Source organism: Pristiophorus japonicus, chromosome 11 (genome assembly GCF_044704955.1).
Source record: "Pristiophorus japonicus isolate sPriJap1 chromosome 11, sPriJap1.hap1, whole genome shotgun sequence".
NCBI classification, from domain to species: Eukaryota; Metazoa; Chordata; class Chondrichthyes; family Pristiophoridae; genus Pristiophorus; species Pristiophorus japonicus.
Window position 1 is genome coordinate 181,420,217 of NC_091987.1, and position 27,919 is coordinate 181,448,135.

General features: G+C 47.4%; 1 protein-coding gene across 1 annotated transcript in view; it reads right to left on the bottom strand.

The window, feature by feature from the left end:
* Positions 1–27,919, bottom strand: part of robo3 (roundabout, axon guidance receptor, homolog 3 (Drosophila)) — a 332,776-nt gene that overhangs the window by 173,102 nt on the left and 131,755 nt on the right. Inside the window, exon 3 of the mRNA XM_070892823.1 lies at positions 690–847. Coding sequence (XP_070748924.1) covers positions 690–847 — 158 coding nt within the window. The remainder of the gene's footprint in view (positions 1–689; positions 848–27,919) is intronic.

Genomic DNA, 27,919 nt, shown 5'->3' on the forward strand with positions numbered 1-27,919 from the left:
GTTATAAACACCAAGTACCCTACACTGAGGGGCAGGGTATATCAGGGTGTTGTACAGTGAGGAGGCAGGGTATACTGGAGTGTGGTACAGTGAGGGGGCAGGGTATACTGGAGTGTGGCACAGTGAGGGGGCAGGGTATATTGGAGTGCGGTACAGTGAGGAGCAGGGTATATTGGAATATGGTACAGTGAGGAGCAGGGTATATTGGAGTGTGTTATACTGATTGAGCAGGGTATATTGGAGCGTGCTTGTGCTAAGGGGGCAGAGTATATTGGAGTGTGTTAGTATGTTGGACTATGGGTTAGGGTAGGTATATCAGAGTGTGCTATGCTGAGGGATACAGAATATTGCCTTTGTTGAAATTTTAATTTGCAGTGCTGGTTTGAGTTGGGCAATAAAAGATGAGCTGGAATATAAACAGCTGCAGGAAATGAAACACAAAAAGCAGGATGGGTTCATGCTAAACACGTTTAATACCGGTTGCTCTGGTGGATTCCCACAAGTTTCCATCAGTTTATTAACAATCTGAAACCTATTTCAGTTAAAGGGAACAGCTTGCTCCTGTTGGCTAAATGTTTAAAGTGTGAAAGGGCCAGATTCTGTGTGTTGTTCACCGGCATTTCAAACTCCGCCGACACCAGTCCGTTCCGTCCCTTGTCATGCGCTCCCTGCCGCCGGTCCCCGCTTACCGTGATCCGCTCCTCTTTGTCGTTAATGCGGACATTGTTTTTCTTCCAGGAGATGGTTGGCTCGGGATGCCCTCGCGGCGGAAGGCACTCCATCACTGTGGGCTCGCCGGCCGCAACCACCACATCGCTGGGCGTCTGACGGAAATCGTCACGCAGGACTGCGGAGAGACCAAGGGAAAATTCTTCATCAGCAAGAGGAAGCCATCATTTTCAGTAACTGGCCGCACTGGCGATTTTAATGCAAGTCACCGGTTGTCACTGCTCACGATTACCACTACAACAACAACTTGTGGATAAATGTGAGGTTATCCACTTTGGTGGTAAAAATAGAGAGACAGACTATTATCTGAATGGTGACAGATTAGGAAAAGGGGAGGTGCAAAGAGACCTGGGTGTCATGGTACATCAGTCATTGAAGGTTGGCATGCAGGTGCAGCAGGCGGTTAAGAAAGCAAATGGCATGTTGGCCTTCATAGCAAGGAGATTTGAGTACAGGGGCAGGGAGGTGTTGCTACAGTTGTACAGGGCATTGGTGAGGCCACACCTGGAGTATTGTGTACAGTTTTGGTCTCCTAACCTGAGGAAGGACATTCTTGCTATTGAGGGAGTGCAGCGAAGGTTCACCAGACTGATTCCCGGGATGGCGGGACTGACCTATCAAGAAAGACTGGATCAACTGGGCTTGTATTCACTGGAGTTCAGAAGAATGAGAGGGGACCTCATAGAAACATTTAAAATTCTGACGGGGTTAGACAGGTTAGATGCAGGAAGAATGTTCCCAATGTTGGGGAAGTCCAGAACCAGAGGTCACAGTCTAAGGATAAGGAGTAAGCCATTTAGGACCGAGATGCGGAGGAACTTCTTCACCCAGAGAGTGGTGAACCTGTGGAATTCTCTACCACAGAAAGTTGTTGAGGCCAATTCACTAAATATATTCAAAAAGGAGTTAGATGAGGTCCTTACTACTAGGGGGATCAAGGGGTATGGCGAGAAAGCAGGAATGGGGTACTGAAGTTGAATGTTCAGCCATGAACTCATTGAATGGCGCTGCAGGCTAGAAGGGCCGAATGGCCTACTCCTGCACCTATTTTCTATGTTTCTATGTATTCACATAGCGCCTTTAACGTAGTGAAACGTCCCAAGGCGCTTCACAGGAGTATTATGAGATCATAAATTTGACATCGAGCCGCATAGGAAAAATTAGGGCACATGATCAAAAGCTTGGTCAAAGAGGTAGGTGTTAAGAACATAAGAAATAGGAGCAGGAGTACGTCATACGGCCCCTCGAGCCTGCTCCACCAGTTAATACGATGATGGCTGATCCGATAAGGGACTCAGATCCACTTCCTGCCCGCTCCCCATTGTCCTTTATTCCCTTATTGGTTAAGAAACTGTCTATCTGTCTTAAATTCATTCAATGACCCATCTTCCACAGCTCTCTGAGGCAACGAATTCCACAGATTTAAGGAACGTCTTGAAGGAGGAAAGAGAGGTAGAGAGGCGGAATTACAGGGCTTAGGGCCTAGGCAAACAGTAGGCACAGCCACCAATGGTTGAGCGATTATAATTAGGGATGCTCAAGAGGGCAGAATTAGAGGAACACAGACATCTCGGGGGGCTGTGGGGCTGGAGGAGATTACAGAGATAGGGAGGGGCGAGGCCATGGAGGGATTTGAAAACACAGATGAGAATTTTGAAATCAAGGCATTGCTTAACCGGGAGCCAATGTAGGTCAGTGAGCACAGGGGTGATGGGTGAGTGGGACTTGGTGCGGGTTAGGACACGGGCAGCCGTTTTGGATCACCTCTAGTTTACGTAGGAGGCCAGCCAGGAGTATGTTGGCATCGTCAAGTCTAGAGGTAACAAAGGCATGGATGAGGGTTTCAGCAACGGTTGAGCTGAGACAAGGGCGGAGGCGGGAGATGATAGGGAGGAGGAAATAGATGGTCTTAGTTATGCTGTGGATATGTGGTCAAAAGCTCAGTTCAGGGTGAAATATGACACCAAGGTTGTGAACAGTGTGGTTCAGCCTCAACAGAAATTAGGGAGAGGAATGGAGTCAGTGGCTAGGGAACGGAGTTTTTGGCAAGTACCGAAAACAATTGCTTCGGTCTTCCCAATATTCAATTGGAGAAAATTTCTGCTCATCTAGAACTGGATATCGGATAAGCAGTCTGACAAATTATAGACTGAAGAGGGGTCGAGACAAGTGGTAGTGAGGTAGAGCTGGCGTACATGTGGAAACTGACGCTGTGTTTTCGGATGATGTCGCTAAGGGGCAACATGTAGATGGGAAATAGGAGGGGCCAAGGATGGATCAGGCTAATAGTTCATTATGGCGAAGGCTTCCAATCCCAAGGGACACATTAAATTGAGGGAGTAAGAAGGGCCCTTGGGTAGAAGTTTATCGCCTAATAAGGTGATGAAGAATAAAGCTATGGTGAACGCGAGAGGCAGGGGGCAGGGATGGGAGTCGGGGCGGGGGGGGGGGGGGGGAGGTGACTGAAACAGACAGAACAAAAAGGTTCAAGTAGTAACTGAAAGCGTTTGTGGAGACAGAAGGGAGTGGTGAGAAGGAAGTCAGGTGGCACTGATGCATGAACAAGCGGTGGTCTCATTGGGCCTAATGTCCTTGCCAAGTTTTTCAAAATTCTTGTCTTCTCATGCAGAACCGATAGGATACACAAAGCCAACCACAATAAGTGTCACCTAGACATCGCTACCATCATCCTGTGGCATTTACTGTACAATAATAACCTGTTGTATCACAGAGCCTACTGCAGATTTTAGCAGAAACGACACAGCTTCAAGATACAAAAAGAAAAGACTGCATTCTATCAACATGATCTGACTAAAAACAGCCTAATCAGCATCTACTAAGTAATTCCTGTATTTATTCAGTCCCAAGCAGTTCCATTAATGCTTGTAATGGCCCACATCACCCTTGATCTATGTGCGCATTAGTTCCTGCCTGCAAACTGCACCAAATTACACCAGCTCATTTTTCCCTCCTTTAGTAATTCAATTTGGTTTCTACTGATCTGAATTAATGAATATTCCCAGTCAGATGGATAGGAGATATGTCCATTACCCAAAGTAACGTCTAACCCTGCAGTCAGTCAAAAAACCATTCAGAGAGCTAAAGTGGACTCGTGGCTCCCAACCAGCATATATTACAGGAACAGAAGAGCACAGCAATTAATCAGATCCAGAGGACCTATTCCGAATATCTCCCCTGGGAACTCTGCAAATACACTGGGGACAGCTGGATTATCAATTCTCTGTGGCCTTGATGGAAAGAAAGCAACATATTCAATGTCGGAGATGCTGCATCATCTGGAACGGTTCCCCGCTCTGCTGGAGCTTTCTGCTCGTCCACATTCGCTTCCCCACACAGCATTTATCCCGCGTTCTTTCCAGGGCCACAGCCGGGCAAGGTGGAGGCTGCAGTTAAAGGTTTTGAAGCGCAAAGTGAAGAGGAATGCCGCCACGCATTGTGGGCGGAAGTCAACACATTAGTTGTGAGGGTCGCTGTGGGAGTCGAGCATCCCTAGCCAGGAGCATTGGGAGCAGAATCAGCGCTATGAAGACTTAGGTTTATCGCCCCATGCCTGCGCTGGCATCGGTGCTTCACGTTTTCTGCCCTATTCTGTCTTTTGTGACACAAACCACAAGTCCAAACTCATCCAAAGCTCTGCCGCTTGTATCCTGTCCCACACTAAGTCCTCGCCCCTCATCCCTATCCTCGCTGACCCACACTAACCTCCCATCCGTCTGTGCATTCAGTACAAAATCCTTGCCCTCATCTATAAATCACTCTACAGCATCACCCCATCCTATCTCAGGCACTCTCATCCAGCCCTACATCCTCTCCTCAACACCCCATTCCCGTGACTCTGAGCTTCCGTGCATGTCCCCTCCCTTCAACCCATGCTTAGTGACACAATCCCCAGCTAACACTTTGAACTCCCTCCTTAAAATTCTTCACCTCCGCCCCTCTCTCTCCACTTCTACAAATATCTTTAAAACCGATCCCTTCAAACTGGTCTTCGGTCACTCCACATCTCAAGGTTCTCCAGAAGCCTGACTGCCTCTTTCCTCATTGTCCATGTTTCAGCACTGTACAGCAGCACACTCCATATCAAACTCTTCACTAATCTTCTCTTCAGTTCGCTATTCCCTTGTCCAATTGATATCCTCTTCCATCTATTAAATGCAACGTTTCCCAGTAGAGGCACAGTGCATTGCTGGTTATTTACCACAAATTACTTCTTGTAGAATATATGGTGTGTTGGCAGCAAGCATTGCATTGATATTCAAGAAATATACTAAGAAGCAGGTCAAATACTGAATACAAATCATCCAATGGGCTTCACAGTATGAATTCTCAAATAATAACTCAAGTCTTGAAGTAATTTCAGGGCTGTAATGTCATTTTGGGGTTCCGATGACAGTTATAAATGGCCAATGAACCCCTCGATTAGATTACTGGCCTGCAATCATTCCCTTGAGCTTATTGTTGTGTCTGATCACACTTCACAGTGTGTCATGCTTCAATGCTGTGCATGGCAGGTCAGGGACAGAAGGTCAACATTGACCAAAACCGAGTCCTCATGGATCAACAGAAATAAGGCTGTAGTCAATACAACCATAAAGTTGCAGCCATATCACTCGTGTTTCCAGCACAAAAAACTCTACCAGGTTCACCCAGATTATTATTTTTCTTTTATTCGCTCATAGGATGTGGGCATTGCTGGCAAGGCCAGCATTTATTGCCCATCCCTAATTGTCCTTCAGAAGCTGGTCGTGAGCCGCCTTCTTGAACTGCTGCAGTCCATGCCTTCTGGCTTTATTCTTATTATTGTTTTTCGTAGCGGTTGTGTACAACTGAGTGGCTTGCTAGGCCATTTCAGCAGGCAGTTAAGAGTCAACCACATTGCTGTGGGTCTGCAGTCAGATTTCCTTCCCTAAAGGACATTAGTGAATCATGTGGGTTTTTATGACAATCCGGTAGTTTCATGGGGCTCAAATTTCCCCAACCCCTTTTTCTGGCACCGTCACCCAAGGTGCGCTGCTTTTGTCCGTCTCCAAGCGCGCCGAAAATCTTCCTCCCGATTCTGGCTGCTCCCCAGCCTCTCCTCGGTGGTGACGTAGCGTGGTCCAGTGGATTAGGGGCGGAGCCAGGTCCCGGCACATGCACGCTAGAGTCTGCAAGTACGTGCAGTAGCTCCTGGCAGGCCGAATCTGTGAGTGCAAGCTGCAGGCTGTGTGGGAGGGGCCCGAAGCACGCCGTCCCTAGCCCTGGCCGAATGGGCTCCCTCATCGGCGACCCGCTGCGTTCCCTAAGGTAGGACTTCTATTTTTTATTTGTAATTTACTGCTTGATTGATTGCTTATTACTTTGGTCTTGGTGCTTTAGGTGTAGGGTTCCTTCTATTTTTTTATTTGTTAATTAATTGCTTATTACTTTTTGTGCTTTGTTTAGTGCTTGGTGCAAATGTACTGCTTTGTTTAGTGCTTGGTGCTTTAAATGTATTTATGCTTCTTTAGTGTTGTTGTGAAGGTGTTTAGTGCTTTGCAAGGTCCCCTTCGCAACCCACCACCCCCTCCCCACCTCACCCGATCCCCACCCATCTCTGGCTGCCTGCGCTGATTTCTTAAGTCACCGCAAGGTTTTTCTGAACGTACCTAAGTTAGTTTGGAGTAACTTTTAGTTGGCTAAACTTGCTTAAATGGCCAAAACAGGCATAAGTGGCTGGCTTTTAAAAAAAAGAAATGAAACTAAAAAAAAACCTAAGTAACTCACTTACACTGGCGCAAATTAAATGGCCAGAATTGCAACTAAAAAAATACTCCAGAAAAATCAAGTTGCTCCAAAAAACACATGATGCACACTAAGGGCTCAGAACTGGCCATCTTACAGGACTTACCAGCAGTCATCTTCATCATCACAGGCGGTCCCTTGAATGAGGATGACTTGCTTCCACACCAAAAGGGATGAATGCATAGATGTTTCAATGAAGGACCCAATATTCTAGTCCTGAACTCCAGGGGTGGAAGATGCCTGTGCGTGGATTTTTTTAATATGTGGTGACCGTCACACATCAGCCACCACACGGGCTTGACAAAGCTAGGCCTTTATCCAATGGCAAGGGTAAACCAGGACGACTGGAGACCTGCTCTGCTGCATGGACCTAGTGCACGCACATATCGCAGTGTGGGCTGGCCCATGCTGCCCCTGGGCCTTCGGCTCTTCTGGGCCCCATACCCTTAGCTGCCTGGAGACAGACGCTTGGATGAGTCATGGAGGTCTCTTCCAGTTAGAAGATCTGAAACAGTTAGCATCTTCATACCTACAGCAACGCAAATGTCTCCTTTTCGGAGTGGAGCTAATGTGCATGGGGCAAACTATTCTAACCAGCTTAATGAAGGGAATACACAAAAACTAGCCACCCTCTCACTAAGTAACTTTCCCTTCAAATGGTCCCAATATCCCTAAACAAATCTACACTGTGGCGGCTCAATGACTAATTTCATTAGCAGCCTATTTTTTTTATAAAGGACATTTCTCTTCCAGTCCTAATTAGTTGCGATTCCTGACACACTCAGCTCAGCTTTATTTGTCTGGCACCAGTGTGCGTCAATGATTCACACTTCCCACTTGTCCACAACATCTTTTTACGGTCTCCAGTTGTAGTACAACACCCCAAATTCCCATTTAACGTTTTCATTACTGTTCCACAGAGCCTTTTACCAGCTTCAAAAACAGTCAGGTACGCCTTCCAAAAGCATCCCCATGCTGTGCTTATTAAAACAGAGAGAGGGACATGTGATCCAGGGTTATTTGAGATATTATAAAAGTACTGGAGGGTAAACCTGTGACTGATCTCCTGCCACCATCTTGGTTGAGAGAGGAGTTATTACTGGTTACTGGCAATTTAGAAATAAATGCAGGCTTGGGACCACCCACTATGGGCTAAGTGGGACCACCCACTATGGGCTTGGGATCATCCTCTATGGGCTTGGTGGGACCACCTACTATGGGCTTGGGATCATCCTCTATGGGCTTGGTGGGACCACCCACTATGGGCTTGGGATCATCCACCATGGACTTGGGACCACCCACTATGGTGAAATTAAACTGAACAGAAAACTATTTTTCAAAAGACCTGAAGAGTAATGGGGGCACCACCTTCATCAGCAAGCACCCCTGGTCCAACCAGCAGAACATCAGGTAAATACCATCTTGTTAAAATTCTTCAGCTTGCCACACTAGTCTGCTCTTGCACCCACAACCTTTACCTCCTGAACGTGTCCACTCACTCTGGGATGCTGGTTGCTACTTCTCCCCTGGTACTTCACCCAAGAGGTCATTCTTCATGTGACAAGCACAGACAGTGAGGGTCAGTAGGGTATTCAACCACAGAGGCATCCCAGTCAACCTCAGGCCTGTCTTCATCCCTTGTCCACACACATGCCCCATCCAACAAGAGTCATGGATAGCAATTAGCGGCTGGAAGTTTGTTGAATTCCCTTCCCCGCTGTAAAGGAGTTGATGCCAATTGCATCATCCCTTTTGATGTCCCGACTAGGATCAAGGAACTCAGCATAGACCGTGGGTTAAATTCTCAACTTTCCTGAGCGATGTAGCTCACTACGGCGAATGGAGTGACTGAATTATGGCAGGGAGGCGGGGGCGATCAGCAATGATTTTTGATTCATGCTAACAAGATTCAGAAACTGAATTGTGGTGAAACAATCAGGCAGAAGTTAATCTAAAATTGAGATTTATATGAAGATAACATAGCACTCAAACAGCTGGAATGCAGCCAATTAAGTGGATTATATTCACGGGGATAACAAGACGATGTTAAGGCTGTTAAAGGATCCATGCACCTTGTAATGTATTTGCTTCATGGGTTCTTTGCTATTAAGAACTAGTTGGTTTATTAGCAAAGGTTTAACAATCGCACTGCACATTACCAGTTCATCCACCAGGCTCACACCCATCTGCCTCATCGTGCATCCATCCCCTGAACCCAGCTGGCTGGGGTTTTATTGAGTCTTGTGAACATCACGTGACTGGCTAAGCCACTCCCAACTCAACAGTTAACCTGTGAGCATACTCATAGGTGCATATATTACACACCTTAACTGTTGTAGAACGACCAATATTGCAACACAAGCATCACTCCGCTAATTAATTTCTAACAGGTTTGTGTCTCCTGCTATCTCACCAGGGTTGAAACTATTGGCCAGGGTCACCTGCAGCTTGGTCTCCTATTCGTCAGGGGGCAATGGTTATCATACTTGACACTCCAATGAAGCTGCAGAGAGACAGAACTAGCAAGATCACGGGTTTGCATAATATGCTCCTGTGTTAAAGATATATGCAAAGGAGCATCATTCCTTTAAGCAGGTTATACAATTAAGAGGGTGATGCAGTGGGTGAAGACACTGTCCTTTAATTCCAAAGGTCTAGGTTTGAAGCTAACCCAGAGCGATGGGATGAAACGCTCTTTTCTAGCTGTACGATCCCGTGGGAAATTAGCTATGGTCATCTCAAACTCGCACAACATCTTTATAAGTTGAAAGGAAAAACAAAATGGTCTGTCCCATATTCCGCATAAGTTCTTTGTGTTTATGTGCAGATAACATTCGGTATAATTGCATTTAAGCAATGAGAACTGAAATGCTTTAATTAAATCCAATAACTTTTATTTATATTGAGCCTTTAACATACTAAAATGTCCCAAGACGCTTCACAGGAGCATTATCAAACAGAATTTGACACTGAGCCACATAAGGAGATATTAGGACAGGTGAAAGAAGTAGGTTTTAAGCAGCATCTTAAAGGAGGAGAGGCAGAGAGGTTTAGGGGGTAATTTCAAGTTAAATTAAATAAGGATTAAAAAGGAGTTCCTTAACAACAACAACAACTTGTATTTATATAGCACCTTTAATGTAGTGAAATGTCGCAAGATGCTTCACAGGAGGATTATGAGGTAACAAATTTGATACCGAACCACATAAGTAGAAATTAGCGCAGGTGACCAAAAGCTTGATCAAAGAGGCATGTTTTAAGGAGCGTCTTAAAGGAGGAAAGAGAGGTAGAGAGGCAGAGAGGTTTTAAACAGGGAGTTCCAGAGCTTAGGGCCCAGACAACAGAAGGCACGGCCACCAATGGTTGAGTGATTATAATCAGGGATGCTCAAGATGGCATTAGAGGAGCGCAGATATCTTGGGGGGGTTGTGGGGCTGGAGGAGATTACAGTGAAAGGGAGGGGCGAGGTCATGGAGGGATTTGAAAAAAAGGATCAGAATTTTGAAATCGAGGCATTGCTCAACCGGAAGCCAATGTAGGTCAGCGAGCACAGGGGTGATGGGTGAGCGGGACTTGTGCGAGTTAGGGGCGAGCGGGACTTGGTGTGAGTTAGAGAGGCAATGTCACAATATTGGTGCACGTCTGAGTATTGTCAGTTCCTGGAGGAGCCCATTCTGATAATTCTGCTGCAAGGCACAGTGTCACTATATCTGCTGTATGGAAAACATTTGCGATAGGGTATTCTAATTGTTCTCTAAAATGTTTTCAGCAACTCTCTTCCCTCCCCTTGACTCCCTCACAGCTTCCCAGTAACTGCTCAGCCTCCAGTTCCTCGCAAAATGGCCCTTTTTCGCGTTTAATCCTGCACAGTGAGTACTGGTGGCTATTCGACTGGGGAAGGCCATCAGAGCCACGTCTGATCCGGCGCTCACCCAACAGCCAAATGGGCAGACAAGGGTGTCCTGACAGCGACCAAGAGCAGGAGGCCAAGCTTTACCTAGCTCGGGGGTTCTGCGGCCTGTCGGCCTGACTGCTCCACAGGCTGCACTCTGATAACTCCAAGCAGAGACAGGCTCTGGGCTGGATTTTTGGGTTTTAGGATTTTAGGGTGAAAACGGTAGCGATGTGTGAAAATTACCGTTTTCACTCTGTTACTGATTTTAGGTAGAACTTTTGGCCTTTGGGGGCGCATCGCTAAGTGAGGCGTTGCACAAATATTCACGGTGCAAGTCGCGAATTTCGCCAACTTTAGTGCGGGGTCGGTTGCGCTGCGAGACAGGCCTTGGGACGAGGGGGGGAGGGGCAAAACAAATTCAAAAAAAACATTCGAACAACATTACCAAGCCCCTTAGCTAACAAATCACAGCAAAAAAAAAAAAACAATTTTAACTTACGTTTTTTGCAGGTTTTCTAACTTACCACTGCTGGCAGGGCTGCACCAACAGGTTTGACCTGTTGCTGTTCTGGGCACAGCGTATGGATCGGGAGAGCCGAGACTCGGACAGTAACACAATCCGCTTCATTACACGTCCACCGCTCCTCTCCCCGGCAGTACGTCCCATTGCCTCCACAAACAGGTACCTGAGGATTCCGCCCGAGCTTTGTGACCGGGTTTTCGCCGCGGAGGATCAAAGCATGGCGAAAACCGGTCGAAAACCTCTCAAATCCAGCTTAGAGACTTTATGACTGAGCCTTCGGGGTGGGGGAAACTATCATCATTTTTAATGAAACTACAATAAAACTGCTTACCATGAAGTACCATTGTGTCACTGCACTCTCGTCTATATACAAAGACTCACACTGGTCCATAGCACCTCAATAATAGCACACAGAATCACTAAATAATCTGATGTATCGGCTCCTGGTGTTGTGCCTCCTGGGGCATAGGGACCACATTTTCAGGTAATACTCCGTGACACAGGTATCAGTGCCACCTCATTTACATAACGCAGACAAAAGCTGCCATCAATGGGAGCTATTGCGTTCCTAACACAGATGAGAGTGCTACAGGGAGGTTAAAGTAACAGTGAACTCGTCTTTATTAAGACACTCCAGAGTGAGGAACAGGCCTTAGGGACCGGCTTATATACAGTGTTCCCAAGGGATGCTGGGATCCCTTGGGACTTCAGGGGATGCACTCCCTGGTGGCGGAACATGGGAGTGCATGCTTTACAGATACACAACATCACTCCTCCCCAAAGTCAAAGTGAAAACTATTTACAAGGTGAGGCGGTCGGGAGCCACTCTTTCCCTGGTGGACCGCCTCGGTACAAATGTCTTTTCTGGTGTGTTGGCTGTGCCCTCGCTGGGCTGGCGTGTTGTTGGCCCTGCAGGGCTGCTTGGTGAGCCTGGCCTTGCTGGGCTGTTGGACATGATGGGTTGGTGGTCCGGGGTGGTGTTGTTAATCCTTTGGGTGTGTGCTGTGGGCTCGAAAAAGGTGGTGTCTGCTGTGGGTTGTTCAGGGCTGTGAACCGCAGTCTCGTTTGGTCCAGGTGCTTTCTACACATTTGTCCATAATTTGACTACAAATAACCTACTCCCTTCTTTAGCTATCAACGGGCCCGCGATCCACTTGGGACCATGTCCATCGTTTAGCGCATACACAGGGTCATTCAGATCAATTTCCCATATCACAGTGGTGCGACTATCGTTTACATTTTGTTGCTGCCGCCTGATCATGCAGATTGGGGTGAACCAGCGAGAGTCTGGTTTTAAGTGTCCTTTTCATGAGTAGCTCAGCCGGGGGCACCTCTGTGAGTGAGGAGTGTCTCGTGCGGTAGCTGAGCAGTACTCGGGACAGGCGGGTTTGGAGTGAGCCTTCTGTGACTCGTTTAAGGCTCTGTTTGATTGTTTGTACTGCCCGCTCTGCCTGCCCATTGAAGGCTGGTTTAAACGGGGCCAAGGTGACATATTTGATCCCATTGCGTGTCATGAATTCTTTAAATTCGGCACTGGTGAAACATGGCCCGTCGTCACTGACCAGTATGTCAGGCAGGCCCTGGGTGGCATACATGGCCCTCAGGCTTTCAATGGTGGCGATGGCGGTGCTTCCCGACATTATTTCACATTCAATCCATTTTGAAAAAGCATCCACCACCACCAGGAACATTTTACCGAGAAACGGGCTCGCATAGTCGACATGGATCCTCGACCATGGTCTGGAGGGCCAGGACCACAAACTTAGTGGTGTCTCTCTGGGTGCGTTGCTCAACTGTGCACACACACTGCATTGCCGTACACAGGACTCTAAGTCAGAGTCGATACCGGGCCACCACACGTGGGATCTGGCTATCGCTTTCATCATTACTATACCCGGGTGTGTGCTGTGGCGATCCAAGATGAACGTCTCCCTGCCCTTTTTGGGTAGCACTACGCAGTTACCCCACAACAGGTAGTCTGCCTGAATGGACAGCTCGTCTTTCGCTGCTGAAACGGCTTGATTAGCTCATGCATTTCAACAGGAATACTGGCCCATCTCCCATGCAGTACAGAGTTTTTTTACTCGGGAAAGCAGAGGATCTTGGGTGGTCCAAGTCCTAATCTGGCAGGCCGTGATTTATCATTTTCAAACGCTTCCATGACCATCAACAAGTTTGCAGGCTGCGCCATTTCCACCCCCGTGAGGGGCAATGGTAGCCGACTGAGAGTATCCGCACAGTTCTCGGTGCCTGGCCTGTGGCGGATGGTATAGTTATACGCTGATAGCGCGAGTGCCCACCTTTGTATGCGGGCTGAGGCATTAGTATTTATCACCTTGTTTTCAGCGAACAGGGATATGAGGGGTTTGTGATCGGTTTCCAGCTCAAATTTGAGGCCAAACAGGTACTGATGCATTTTCTTTACTCCGAACACACACGCTAATGTCTCTTACTCAATCATGCTGTAGGCCCTCTCGGCCTTAGAGAAACTTCTGGAGGCATAGGGGACAGGTTGTAACTTCCCCGCACGTTAGCTTGTTGTAATACACACCCAACTCCGTATGACGACACATCACATGCCAGCACAAGTCTTTTACATGGGTTATACATTACAAGCAGCTTGTTGGAGCATAAAAGTTTCTGGATTTCTCAAAAGCAATTACTTGTTTTTTTTCCCCATACCCAGTTCTCACCTTTATGCAATAACACATGTAAGGGCTCTAAAAGGGTGCTTAACCCCAGTAGGAAGTTACCAAAATAGTTGAGGAATCCCAGGAACGACCGCAGCTCCATGACATTCTATGGCCTGGGCACGTTCCTGATAGCCACTGTCTTGGCTTCTGTGGGCCGAATGCCGTCCGCCGCGATCTTTCTCCCCAAAAACTCCACTTCTGTTGCCAAGAAGACGCATTTCGACCCCTTCAGCTGCAGCCCTACGCGATCCAGTCACTGGAGGACCTCATCCAGATTTTGCAGGTGCTCGATGGTGTCCCGACCCGTGACCAATATGTCGCCCTGAAAAACCACCGTGCGTGGTACCGACTTGAGTAGGCTTTCCATGTTTCTCTGGAAGATCGACTGCAGCCGACCGAATTCCAACCGGGCATCTTTTATAGATGAACAGTCCCTTGTGCGTGTTGATGCAGGTGAGGCCCTTCAAAGACTCCTCCAGCTCCTGCGTCATGTAAGCCGAAGTCAGGTCGAGCTTGTTGAACGTCTTGCCTCCTGCCAACGTCGCAAATAGGTCGTCTGCTTTAGGTAGCGGGTATTGGTCCTGTCGCGAGAAACGATTAATAGTTGCTTTATAATCGCCGCAAATCTTGACCGTGCCATCACTTTTGAGTACAGGAACAATCGGGCTGGCCCACTCGCTGAATTCCACTGGGGAGATGATGCCCTCGCGTTGCAGCCTGTCCAGCTCGATTTCCACTCTCTCCCTCATCATGTGAGGTACCGCTCGCGCCTTGTGGTGAATGGGTCGTGCCTCTGGGGACCAAGTGGATCCGTACCTTCGCCCCGGAAAAGTTTCCAATGCCTGGCTCGAAAAGGGAAGGAAATTTGTTAAGAACCTGGGTACATGAGGCCTCATCGACATGTGATAGCGCTCGGATGTCATCCCAGTTCTAGCAGATTTTGCCCAGCCAGCTCCTTCCAAGCAGTGTGGGGCCATCGCCCGGGACAATCCAGACTGGCAGTTTGTGCACCGTGCCCTCGTAGGTGACCTTGACTATGGCGCTGCCCAGGATAGTGATAAGCTCTTTGGTGTACGTTCTCAGTTTCATGTGGATGGGGCTCACGGCTGGTCTGAGTGCCTTGTTGCACCACAGTCTCTCAAACATCTTTTTACTCATGATGGATTGGCTAGCGCCAGTGTCCAGTTCCATGGCTACGGGTAAGCCATTCGATTTTACATTTAGCATTATAGGTGGACATTTCGTCGAAAATGTGTGCACCCCATGTACTTTAGCATCTGCCTCCTCTCTCTGAGGCTCGAAATTGCTTTGATCCACCATGGACCGATCTTCCTCTGCCACTTCCTGACCTTCAGATCGCTGACACGTGTAGAACCGATACCTCGCCATCAGCACGCTCTCCCTCGGGTTAAGATGCTCCCGAACCAGTGTACACAGCTCCTCATATGACTTATCTGTGGGTTTCACCGGAGCCAGAAAATTCTTCATGAGGCTGCAGATCGGTGCCCCGCAGACCGTGAGGAGGACCGCTCTCCTTTTTGCAGCGTTTCCTTCTCCGTCCAGCTCGTTGGCTACAAAGTACTGGTCTAGCCGTTCAACATAGGCTTCCCAGTCCTCACCCTCCGAGAACTTCTCCAGGATGCCCACAGTTTGCTGCATTTTTGCGTTGGATTTGTATACTTGTCGGCAGTTATTGTGTTCCTAACACAGGTCAGACTGTCTTTGGGGAGGTTAAAGTAACAGTGACCTCAGTCTTTATTAAGATACTCCAGAGTGAGGAACTGGCCTTAGGGGCTGGCTTATATACAGTGCTCCCAAGGAATGCTGGGATCCCTTGGGACTTCAGGGGATGCACTCCCTGGTGGCGGAACATGGGAGTGCATGCTTTACAGATACACAACAGTAGCAAGATCACAAGATAGTTACAGATGAGGGAGGCCATTCCTCCTATCTAAAATCACCCATCCAGCAAGGTCCTTAGTCCCCCTCCCCTCCCCGCCCCCCACCCTCCCCATTGCAGCATCTAATTGTTTCTTAAATGCTTCCACTATGCTATCTGGAAATCCGTTGATTATTCTCTGTGTGAAGAAAACATTCTGAATATCTGTCCCAACTTGCCTTTTACTAGTTAGAGCCTGTGTCCCCTTGTCCTACTCACAATTTAATTTAGAGATTTACAATTTCCATTGCCTAACGGCCTGAAATTCCCCTATAATATCACCTTTCAGACGCCTGCTTTAGGAACACTGTAAGAAGTATATGTCGGATGAAGAAAATCACAAGTGCAAATCATTTCCGTGAACCATAGAACAGGGACACAGAAACTTGGGACCATCTTAAAAGGAAAAATAAACGTGCATTTTAATGAGGAGGCGAAGCAGTTAATAGCTGCCATTGGCAGGGGATGTGAAAGACAATTATCCCACCTATCTCTTTTTCAAAGGAAAAAACAAGCCAAAGGAGATTTGCACACACTCCCTAACTCCCCAGTGTGGCCTATTTGTGTACTTGGCCTAGCTGAGTGAAACTGGGTGCCATTAGCTGGAGAACAGCACAAGCGGAATGGGACATTTGTGTCTGTGACCCCATTAACCCCTTTTACAGAGAGAAGGAGACAGCCAATTAAGAACACTGGCATCTAAATCAGCAGGCAGAGCTGGATGGTACCCAGCTGCACCATATGGGGGAGGGAGCTTACCTTCCCTTTACAACAGGGTCCGCATTTATCAGTTTATCTGATTATCATAGAATCAGAGAATGATACGGCGCAGAAGGAAAGAAAGACTTTCATTTATATAGCGCCTTTCACAACCACAGGACCCCCCACCCCAAGCGCTTTGCAGCCACTGAAGTACTTTTGAAGTGTTGTCACTGTTGTAAGGTAGGAAATGCGGCAGCCAACTTGCACACAGCAAGCGCCCACAAACAGCAATGTGATAATGACCAGATAATTTGTTTTAGTGATGTTGATTGAGCGATAAATATTGGCCAGGACATCAGGCAGATCTCCCCTGCTCTTCAAAATAGTGTCGTGGGATCGTTTACATCCATCTGAGAGGGCAGAGGGGGGGAATCGGTTTAACGTCTCCTTCAAAAGACGGCACCTCCAACAGTGCAGCACTCCCTCAGTACTGCACTGGAGTGTCAGCCTGGATTATGTGCTCAAGTCTTTGAAGTGGGATGTGAACCCACAACCTTCGGACTCAGAAGTCGAGAGTGCTACCTACGGAGCCACAGAGGCCATTCAGCCCAACTTTTTGGCAGAGCTATCCAATTAGTCCAACTCCCTTGCTCTTTTCCCACAGCCCTGTAATTTTTTTCCTTTCTAATTTTTATCCAATTTTCCAATGTTTGTTTACAGTTAGAATTAAAGGGATAATTTCAACCTCACCCACCCGATGGGAAACTCACTCGATCAATGGAGGGTAAAATCGTGAGGGCTGTAAAACCAGCGTTGCACCTGACCCTATCAGTTTCAGGTTAGGTTAGAATTGGCCCCAAAATTCTGAGTGTAACCAAACAGCTCACTCCAGTTTCCAACAAAATGGTGAATTCGGAGGTCTGCGAAAATATTTTCCTTGATAAAATATTTTTTCCTAAGATTTAAACAGCTCAATCTTGATATGAGGATGTTTTCATAGTTTGGCATTCACTGTAACTATTGGAACTCATAACATAGTCTGGGCCTGCTGCAGGCTTCACTGTGCATTTGTGGGCCTTTATTCATGCACCCCCCCCCCCCCAACCGCTACCCACACATACCCCGCCCCAAGGTTGATGATGTCGATAGGGCAGGGATTCGTGGTTGTTCAGTGAGAGAAAGCAAGGAAATTATGTCAGCTTATTCAGCTCTCTCAGTATCCATACTGCAAGGGAAAAGTTTTCTATTCAAACTATTACATGCGCTGCTCCTGCAGCTTCAAGGGAGGGCAGTGCTAAGCCTCCATTTAGCACATGCCCAGGGGGGCACATTTGAGGTTGAGAGCTTATCATGTGCCGAACACAGCCTAAATTTACTGAAATTCGGGCTCAGAAAATGTACCCTCATGTCTCACCATGCTTCGATTCAAGTGCATGTTACACCAATCTCAATTTGTGACAGCCGCTTTACAGTTAATGGAACCTGGGCTTTTAAAGATCCTAGGGCTTCCACTGGTTGAGTTGGGGCAAAGTCGGTCTCTTCTGTCTTATGATGCATTCCCAACAACCACACACAGTGGAAGACCTCAGGTCAAAACCTGGACCATAATCTGGAGAGAGTTGTAGAGGAAGCAGACATGTAAGTATCAGGGTTGACAACACTGATACACATGAACAATGTCCTGTTGGGTGGGGTGCTGGAGTATACTTGATGTTTTTGGATCTGAAACCTAGCAAGGAGTGTGCATCTTCAGGGGAGGAGAAGTGGAAGAAAGGGGAAAATGGGGGAATAAAATACAAAGTACTTATTTTAGCTGGTGCTGTGGGTCATAGAAACATAGAAAATAGGTGCAGGAGTAGGCCATTCGGCCCTTCGAGCCTTCACCACCATTCAATAAGATCATGGCTGATCATTCCCTCAGTACCCCTTTCCTGCTTTCTCTCCATACCCCTTGATCCCCTTAGCCGTAAGGACCATATCTAACTCCCTCCTGAATATATCCAATGAACTAGCATCAATAACTCTCTGCAGCAGGGAATTCCACAGGTTAACAACTCTGAGTGAAGAAGTTTCTCCTCATCTCAGTCCTAAATGGCCTACCCCTTATCCTAATATTATGTCCCCTGGTTCTGGACATCCCCATCTAACCTGTCCAATCCCGTCAGAATCATATACGTTTCAATGAGATCCCCTCTCATCCTTTAAACTCCAGTGAATACAGGCCCAGTCGATCCAGTCTCTCCTCATATGTCAGTCCTGTCATCCCTGGAATCAGTCTGGTGAACCTTCGCTGCACTCCCTCAATAGCAAGAACGTCCTTCCTCAGATTAGGAGACCAAAACTGAACACAATATTCCAGGTGAGGCCTCACTAAGGCCCTGTACAACTGCAGTAAGACCTCCCTGCTCCTATACTCAAATCCCCTAGCTATGAAGGCCAACATACTATTTGCCTTCTTCACCGCCTGTTGTACCAGTGTCCCCTTCACAGCTCACACCGCCACCCAGTTTAGTGTCATCTGCAAACTTGGAGATATTACACTCAATTCCTTCATCCAAATCGTTAATGTATATTGTAAAGAGCTGGGGTCCCAGCACTGAGCCCTGCGGCACTCCACCAGTCACTGCCTGCCATTCTGAAAAGGACCCGTTTATCCCTGCTTCCTGTCTGCCAACCAGTTTTCTATCCACGTCAGTACATTACCCCCACTACCATGCGCTTTGACTTTGCACACCAATCTCTTGTGCGGGACCTTGTCAAAATCCTTTTGAAAGTCCAAATACACCACATCCACTGGTTCTCTCTTGTCCACTCTGCTAGTTACATCCTCAAAAAATTCCAGAAGATTTGTCAAGCATGATTTCCCTTTCATAAATCCATGCTGACTTGGTCCGATCCTGTCACCGCTTTCCAAGTGCGCTGCTATTTCATCTTTAATGATTGATTCCAACATTTTCCCTGCTACTGATGTCAGGCTAATTACCCGTTTTCTCTCTCCCTCCTCTTTTAAAAAGTGGTGTTACATTAGCTACCCTCCAGTCCATAGGAACTGATCCAGAGTCGATAGACTGTTGGAAAATGATCACCAAAGCATCCACTATTTCTAGGGCCACTTCCTTAAGTACTCTGGGATGCAGACTATCAGGCCCCAGGGATTTATCAGCCTTCAATCCCATCAATTTCCCTAACACAATTTCCCGCCTAATAAGATTATCCTTCAGTTCCGCCTTCTCGCTAGACCCACTGTCGTATAGTACATTCAGAAGGTTATTAGTGTCTTCCTTCGTGAAGACAGAACCGAAGTATTTGTTCAATTGGTCTGCCATTTCTTTATTCCCCATTATAAATTCACCTGAATCCGACTGCAAGGGACTTACATTTGTCTTCACTAATCTTTTTCTCTTCACATAGTTATAGAAGCTTTTGCAGTCAATTTTTATGTTCCCTGCAAGCTTCCTCTCGTACTCTATTTTCCCCTCTTAATTAAACCCTTAGTCCTCCTCTGTTGAATTCTAAATTTTTCCCAGTCCTCAGGTTTGTTACTTTTCCTAGCCAATTTATATGTCTCTTCCTTGGCTTTATCGCTATCCTTAATTTCCCTTGTTAGCCACGGTTGAGCCACCTTCCCCGTTTTATTTTTACTTCAGTCAGGGATGCACAATTGCTGAAGTTCATCCATGTGATCTTTAAATGTTTGCCATTGCTTATCCACCGTCAACCCTTTAAGTATCCTTTGCCAGTCTATTCTAGCCAATTCACACCTCATACCGTTGAAGTTACCTTTCCTTAAGTTCAGGACCCTAGTTTCCGAATTAACTGTGTCACTCTCCAACTTAATAAAGAATTCTACCATATTATGGTCATGCTTCCCCAAGGGGCCTCGCACAACAAGATTGCTAATTAGTCCCTTCTCATTACACATCACCCAGTCTAGGATGGCCAGCTCTCTAATTGGTTCTTCGACATATTGGTCGAGATAGCCATCCCTAATACATTCCAGGAAATCCTCCTCCACCGCATTACTACCAATTTGGTTAGCCCAACCAATATGTATTTATTACACACATCCCTTATTTCTTGTTTGATGCTGTCCCCAACCTCACTACTACTGTTTGGTGATCTGTACACAATTCCCACTAGCGTTTTCTGCCCTTTGGTATTCCGCAGCTCCGTCCATATCGATTCCACATCATCCAGGCTAATGTCCCTCTTTACTATTGCATTAATTTCCTCTTTAACCAGTAATGCCACCCCGCCTCCTTTCCCTCTCTGCCTATCCTTCCTAAATGTTGAATACCCCTTGATGTTGAGTTCCCAGCCTTGGTCACCCTGGAGCCATGTCTCCGTGATGCCAATTACATCATATTCGGTAACTGCTGTCTGCGCAGTTAATTCGTCCACCTTATTCCGAATACTCCTCGCATTGAGGCACAGAGCCTTCAGGCTTGTCTTTTTAATTCACTTTGCCCCTTTAGAATTTTGCTGTAATGTGGTCCTTTTTGTTTTTTTCCTTGGGTTTCTCTGCCCTCCACTTTTACTATTCTCCTTGCTATCTTTTGCTTCTGCCTCCATTTTATTTCCCTCTGTCTCCCTGCATAGGTTCCCATCTCCCTGCCATTTTAGTTTAACTCCTCCCCAATAGCACTAGCAAACACTCCCCCTAGGACATTGGTTCCAGTCCTGCCCAGGTGCAGACCGTCCGGTTTGTACTGGTCCCACCTCCCCCAGAACCGGTTCCAATGTCCCAAGAATTTGAATCCCTCCCTTTTGCACCACTCCTCAAGCCACGTATTCATCTGAGCTATCCTGTGATTCCTACTCTGACTAGCACGTAGCACTGGTAGCAATCCTGAGATTACTACTTTTGAGGTCCTACTTTTTAAATTTAGCTCCTAGCTCCCTAAATTCATCTCGTAGGACCTCATCCCGTTTTTTACCTATATCGTTGGTACCTATATGCACCACGACAACTGGCTGTTCACCCTCCCTTTTCAGAATGTCCCGCACCCGCTCAGAGACATCCTTGACCCTAGCACTAGGGAGGCAACATACTATCGTGGAGTCTCGGTTGCGGCCGCAGAAACGCCTATCTATTCCCCTTACAATTGAATCTCCTATCACTATAGCTCTCCCATTCTTTTTCCTGCCCTCCTGTGCAGTAGAGCTACACACGGTGACATGAACTTGGCTGCTGCTGCCCTCCCCTGATGAGTCATCTCCCTCAACAGTACCCAAAGCGGTGTATCTGTTTTGCAGGGGGATGACCGCAGGGGACCCCTGCACTACCTTCCTTCCACTGCCTTTCCTGCTGGTCACCCATTTACTATCTGGCTGTGTACCCTTTGCCTGCGGTGAGACCAACTCGCTAAGCGTGCTATTCACGTTATTCTTAGCATCGTGCATACTCCAGAGTGAATCCACCCGAAGCTCCAGTGCCGCAATGCAGTCCGTCAGGAGCTGGAGGCGGATACACTTCCCGCACACGTAGTCGTCAGGGACACCGGAAGCGTCCATGACTTCCCACATAGTACAGGAGGAGCATAACATGTGTCTGAACTCTCCTGCCATGACTTAACCCTTAGATAAACTTAAATTGGCAACAACAATGCTAAATGTTATTTACTGACAAAGAAAAGAAAAAGAAAAACTTCTCACCAATAACCAGCCAATCACTTACCCCCTTGGCTGTGACGTCACCTTTCGATTTCTTTCTACTTCTTTTTGCCTCCCTGCTGCAGCTGCACCGGTCGGCCTCCGACGTCCCCGGACACCCTGCTGCTCGCACTCCCGCCTCTCTTGTCTGCTTACATTATGCTGTAGAGCCCACACACTTAACGCAACACCTGTTGAGTTAAGGGTACTCATCATCATAGGCCGTCCCTCGGAATCGAGGAAAACTTGCTTCCGCTCTTAACATGAGTTCTTAGGTGACTGTACAGTCCAATACGAAAACCTCAGTCTCTGCCACAGGTGGGACAGATAGTCGTTGAGGGAAAGGGTGGGTGGGACAGGTTTGCCGCAAGCTCTTTCCGCTGCCTGCGCTTGATTTCTGCATGCTCTCGGCGATGAGACTCGAGGAGCTCAGCGCCCTCCCGGATGCACTTCCTCCACTTAGGACGGTCTTTGGCCAGGGTCTCCCAGGTGTCAGTGGGGATGTGCACATTATCAGGGAGGCTTTGAGGGTGTCCTTGTAACGTTTCCACTGCCCACCTTTGGCTCGTTTGCTGTGAAGGAATTCAGAGTAGAGCACTTGCTTTGGGAGTCTCGTGTCTGGCATGCGAACTATGTAGCCTGCCCAGTGGAGCTGATCAAGTGTGATCAGTGCTTCGATGCTGGCCTGGTCGAGGACGCTAATATTGGTGCGTCTGTCCTCCCAGGGGATTTGTAGGATCTTGCGGAGACATCGTTGGTGCTTTTCTCCAGCGACTTGTTGTCTTCTGTACATGGTCCATGTTTCTGAGCCATACAGGAGGGCGGGTATTACTACATGAACTTGGTGGCAAGTTAAGGGTGCTCTATAAATGCAAACTGCTGTTGTTAGCATTACAGTAATCCGACTCAAATGAGTTAAACTATCATTCTTGGGCAAGGGAGACATGCAGTTCCTGTAGCTGTAGCGGAGGCAAAAGCATCAGAAGTGAATTCAATAAGAATGTGTTTAGAGTTCAAAGTGGTAGCAGAACAATTCTGCCCTGCCCCAGGAGTCTGATGCTTCTCCCTCAGGTTGCTGGGTGTGATATTCATCTCAAATAGTGCGACTCGGGGGACTGAGTAAATCACTGACAATGTGGCAAAACATGATTCCATAGTGTAGCTGTTCACAGCTTTGTTCCGTTTCACATCACACTCTTTCCTTGAAGCAGACACTGGTTTAGATTTCTGTCAGTACTGGTCCTTAAATGCAAGCTGGAAATTCCAGAAATTAAAGTCTCCATACAGAAAGATGTGAGGATACAGCTGTCAGCAAGGAGACTGAGGGTGAGAGTCAGGGAATCTGGGAGAGGGGAGGGGGCGTCACCAAAATTTAGCAACCAAGGTCAGGTGGCAAAAAAACTAAGGTCAGAATCTGAAGCTTGCGGGACATCTGCCGGTGCTCTGACCGAGGTTAGAGGGAAACTGGACACACTCCAGTGCATACAGTAAACAAGAAGCTGATTGCAGTAAACAAATAGGGTTTGCAGGCCGTAAATGAACTCCATCTGTTAACAGTCACCACCCACTTTGCATCCTGTGGTGCTGGCCAGAAAAATCCAGGAGCAGAGATGTAAACATGGACTAGTCTCGCTAATCAGGGAGAGCCTTTTGGGAATAGTCAACTCCTGGGTTAGAGAGCAAGTTCATTTTATAGTATGGGCTGTGCTTATGTGACGATTTCCAGGCAAAGTGTTAAAGTCATCACCTGCCACCATACTTCTTTTTAGCAAGTGAGCCCCAGGTGGGCAGAGGAAACGTTTCAAAGCCTCCCTGATAAAATGCAACATCCCCACCAACACCTGGGAGTCCCTGGCCAAAGGCCACCCTAAGTGGAGGAAGTGCACCCGGGAGGACACTGAGCACCTCGAGCCTCATCGCCGAGAGCATGCAGAAACCAAGCTCAGGCAGCGGAAGGAGCGTGCGGCAAACCAGTCTCACCTACCCTTTCCTTCAACGACTCTCTGTCCCACCTGTGACAGAGACTGTAACTCCTGTATTGGACTGTTCAGTTACCTAAGAACTCATTTTTAGAATGCAGGCAAGTCTTCCTCGATTTCAAGGGACTGCCCATGATGATGATTTTAGCTTAATTGAGAGTGGTATTGATGGTGGCCAAGGAGTCTTCCATTAATGGAGGAGAGAACGCTCCTAATGTTCAGTTGATGGCTTTGGCTAATATGGATCTGAGGCATACAGAAAGACTTGCATTTACATAAAACCTTTCATGATCTCAGGACGTCCAAAGTGCTTTATAGACAATTGAGTACTTTTGACATGTAGTCGCAATTGTAATGTAGGAAGCATGATAGCCACTTTGTGCACAGCAAGTTCCCACAATGAAATAAGTGACCATATCATCTGTTTCAGGTGTTGCTTGAGGGATGAATGTTGCTGAGGACACCGGGAGAACTCCCCTGCTCTCCTTCAACTAGTGCCATGGGATCCTTTACATCCAACTGAGAGGGTAGACCAGATGGCCTCGCTTTAATGTCTCACCTGACAGACGCTGACTCCAACAATACAGAACACCCCCAGCACTGCACTGGAGCATCAGTCTGTATTTTGTGCTCTAGTCTCTGGAGTGAGACTAGTACCCACAACTTTCTGACTCAGTGGCGGGAGTGCTGAGATACGGCTGACACAGCAGGAAGATCTGATTCCTGCACTCTGCTGAGTTTTGATGTCAGCAGGCTGGTAATGCTACCACAATTGCTGACAGTGTCCCCAGGATAGAAAGGAGAGAGAACAATTAGCGCCTCCTGACTGCAACTAGTAACCCCCGCTGTGCACACATTGGGTGAGACGGAGCTTGGGCTCAGCTGTGATTTCCCCATGCTCGCAACGTGAGTCTTTACCTTCAGGAGAGGATGGGAAACAATGGGGAGGTGGGGGGGAGAGGGGGGGTTGGGGGAGGTGGGGGGAGGGGGGGCGATGGGGGACCAGTGGTTAGCGGCGGGGGAAAGAGTGGCAGAAAAAAAAATTGGGATGTGGTTCTGTCATGTATGTACATGCTGTTGGTAGCCACCAGATGATGCCAGTGTTGGAGGCCCACTGAGCAGCACGCACATGGTACTGCTCTGGTATAAAAGGCCAGCCATTTTGTGAGTCAGGCACTTTGATCCCAAAATAAAGCAGAAGCAAGGTTGTACCTTGCTTAGCTAAACAGTAGTCAGTTTGAACCTTTATTGCCTATGTAACAGGTTTAATAAATGCTGTCCACCCTTCTAAGTGGCCAGTCTTTATATGTGAGCCTCAACAGTGAGCACCGTGTGGTGAGAATCACAACCAGCCTCAATCCCATTCTCACCTAATGTCCATAGCTGCACATTTTGAACGATAAGGGAGTCAATGATTATGAGGAGCAGGCAGGGAAATGGAAGGGATCCGCAAGATCCTGCAAATCCCCTGGGAGGACAGACGCACCCATGTTAGCGTCCTCGACTAGGCCAACATCCCCAGCATCGAAGCACTAACCACACTCGACCAGCTCCGCTGGGCGGGCCACATTGTTCGCATTGTTCACAAGACTCCCAAAGCAAGCGCTCTACTCGGAACTCCTTCAAGGCAAGTGAGCCCCAGGTGGGCAGAGGAAACGTTTCAAGGACACCCTCAAAGCCTCCTTGGTAAAATGCAACATCCCCACTGACACCTGGGAAAGCCTGGCCACAGAGCGCCCTAAATAGAGGAAGTGCATCCTGGAGGGCACTGAGCACCTCAAGTTTCATCACCGAGAGCATGCAGAAATCAAGCGCAGCAGCGGAGGGAGCGTGCGGCAAACCAGTCCCACTCACCCTTTCCTTCAACCACTGTCTGTCCCATCTGTGACAGAGACTGTAATTTCCGTATTGGAATGTACAGTCACCTAAGAACTCATTTTGAGAGTGGAAACAAGTCTTCCTCGATTTCGAGGGACTGCCTATAATGATGATGGGGTTGAGGCCAAGATCGGATCAGCCATGATCTTATTGAATGGCGGAGCAGGCTCGAGGGGCCAAATGGCCTACTCCTGCTCCTATTTCTTACGTTCTTATGTTCCAGTGGGGGGTCAGAGATAGGAACCCACACTCATTTTGATAGTCGGGTATCTGTTGCAGCGAAGAGAATGGAGTGGTGGTTGGGGAGGGAGCAGCCAGGTTGGTTTAGAAGTGGGAAACTTTAGCCTTGACTGGCGTCTGAAAAAATGAGATAAAGATGCTGTAAATATTTCGATAGTTCTGGTTCTGCGATGGAACAGTGCACGCACGCTGTGCATTAAATAACTTTGCATGGACCGGCGATCCAGTCACTGTGTGTGTAATGAAAGCGGGAGCTGTCAACAGTTAAATGGCTGCAACCAGCAATTAATTCTTCATTACAAAGAATTACAGACAGTAACCTGAGCAAGTGCGAGTGTGGTGTCGAGGAGAAATCCACTCCTGTCTGATTAATCTTTCCTCTCTTAACGAGTGAGAGGCATCTGACAGGGCTTAAATAACCTGACAGGCAAATATGATTTTAATTTTTAATGGCTTGGTGTCACTGTAATGTTGTTTCCTGTCAGTGTTGCAGAGATGAACATGGAATATATAATCAGAAAGTGTTTTCCTCCCGAAGAGTCAGACAGCAGGTAAGTATGAAAGTCGAGCTGAGACACGATTACAGATTCAGCCTCTCAGTTCTGTTACTTGTTGTCTGGGGCTGTTGATTCAGATGAAACCCAAATTGGATTAATGATGTCGGCTCCTCCTGTGATCTCACCAAATTAATAAGGCTTCCCAGTTAGAACCGACCCACAGGTGACTTATCAGTCTGAGACGTACATATATAGCCCATGGGCAAATACTACTAAAAAAAAAGCCCAACTATTACGGTTTGTAGGTGTGTATTACCCAGAGCTGTCAACACTGGTCTAATCCTAGGTGTGAGGATTTCAGTCATGAGTCAGCTATACACCTGAAGCATGAACATGGTCGAACGTGTCTAGTGCTGCCCATCATGTGAGCCCCACAGGATGATCTTTCTGCGCTTTAATACGAGTTTTCTGTCCTGTCACTGATTTGGCCGCTTCTGAGTCGCTGGTTTTATTCAAAAAGAACTAGCATTTATACAGCATCTTTCACAACCTCGGGATGTCCCAGAGCACTTTACAGTCAATTAAGTATCTTCTTTGAAGAGTAGTCACTGTTGTAATGTAGGAAATGCGACATCTGTTTTTTCAGTAGTGTTGGTTGAAGGATAAATATTGGCCAGGACGCATGTTCTTCTTTGAATAATGCTATGGGATCTTTTATGTCCACCTGAAAGGGCAAGTGTGCGGGGGGTCTTGGTTTAACATCTCATCTGAAAGACAGCAGCTCCGACAGTGCAGCACTCCCACACTACTGCAGTGAACTGTCAGCCTGGAGTTTGTGCTCAAGTCTCCAGAGTGGGACTTGAACCCACATCCCTCTAACTCGGAGGTTAGAGTACTACCCACTGAGCCACAGTTGACACTATCTCGTTAAGAGTGAACGATTCACACCTGTTGGGACAAGAACATGGGCAAAAGGAGGCCATTGAGCAGCAGCCCACGAGCGCGCTCGAGTTGGTATGATGCTTTGTCTTATTAAATGAAATGACAATGGAAGCACAGTGACTGCCACTTGAATCTCCCTGAAAATGAAACCAACACAGACTGTAACAAGAGTTCCATTCTCAGCGCTAATCACCCATCATCTTGGCATGTACAAAATTCATTTGAAAAAATTTTGAAAGAGGGCAGGCAACAAATATTGAACCAATAATGTTCATATTTGCTGTTACGCAGTCAATATTAGTAGCCACTTATGGTATTGTGCGTGGATAATTCTCTGTTTCCCCAAGAGCAGTTGTATTGTCAGCTGTGGCTCAGTGGGTAGGACACTCAATTCTGAGTCAGAAGGTTGTGAGTTCAAGTCCCACTCCAGGATCTTGAGCATAACGATCTAGGCTGACACTCCAGT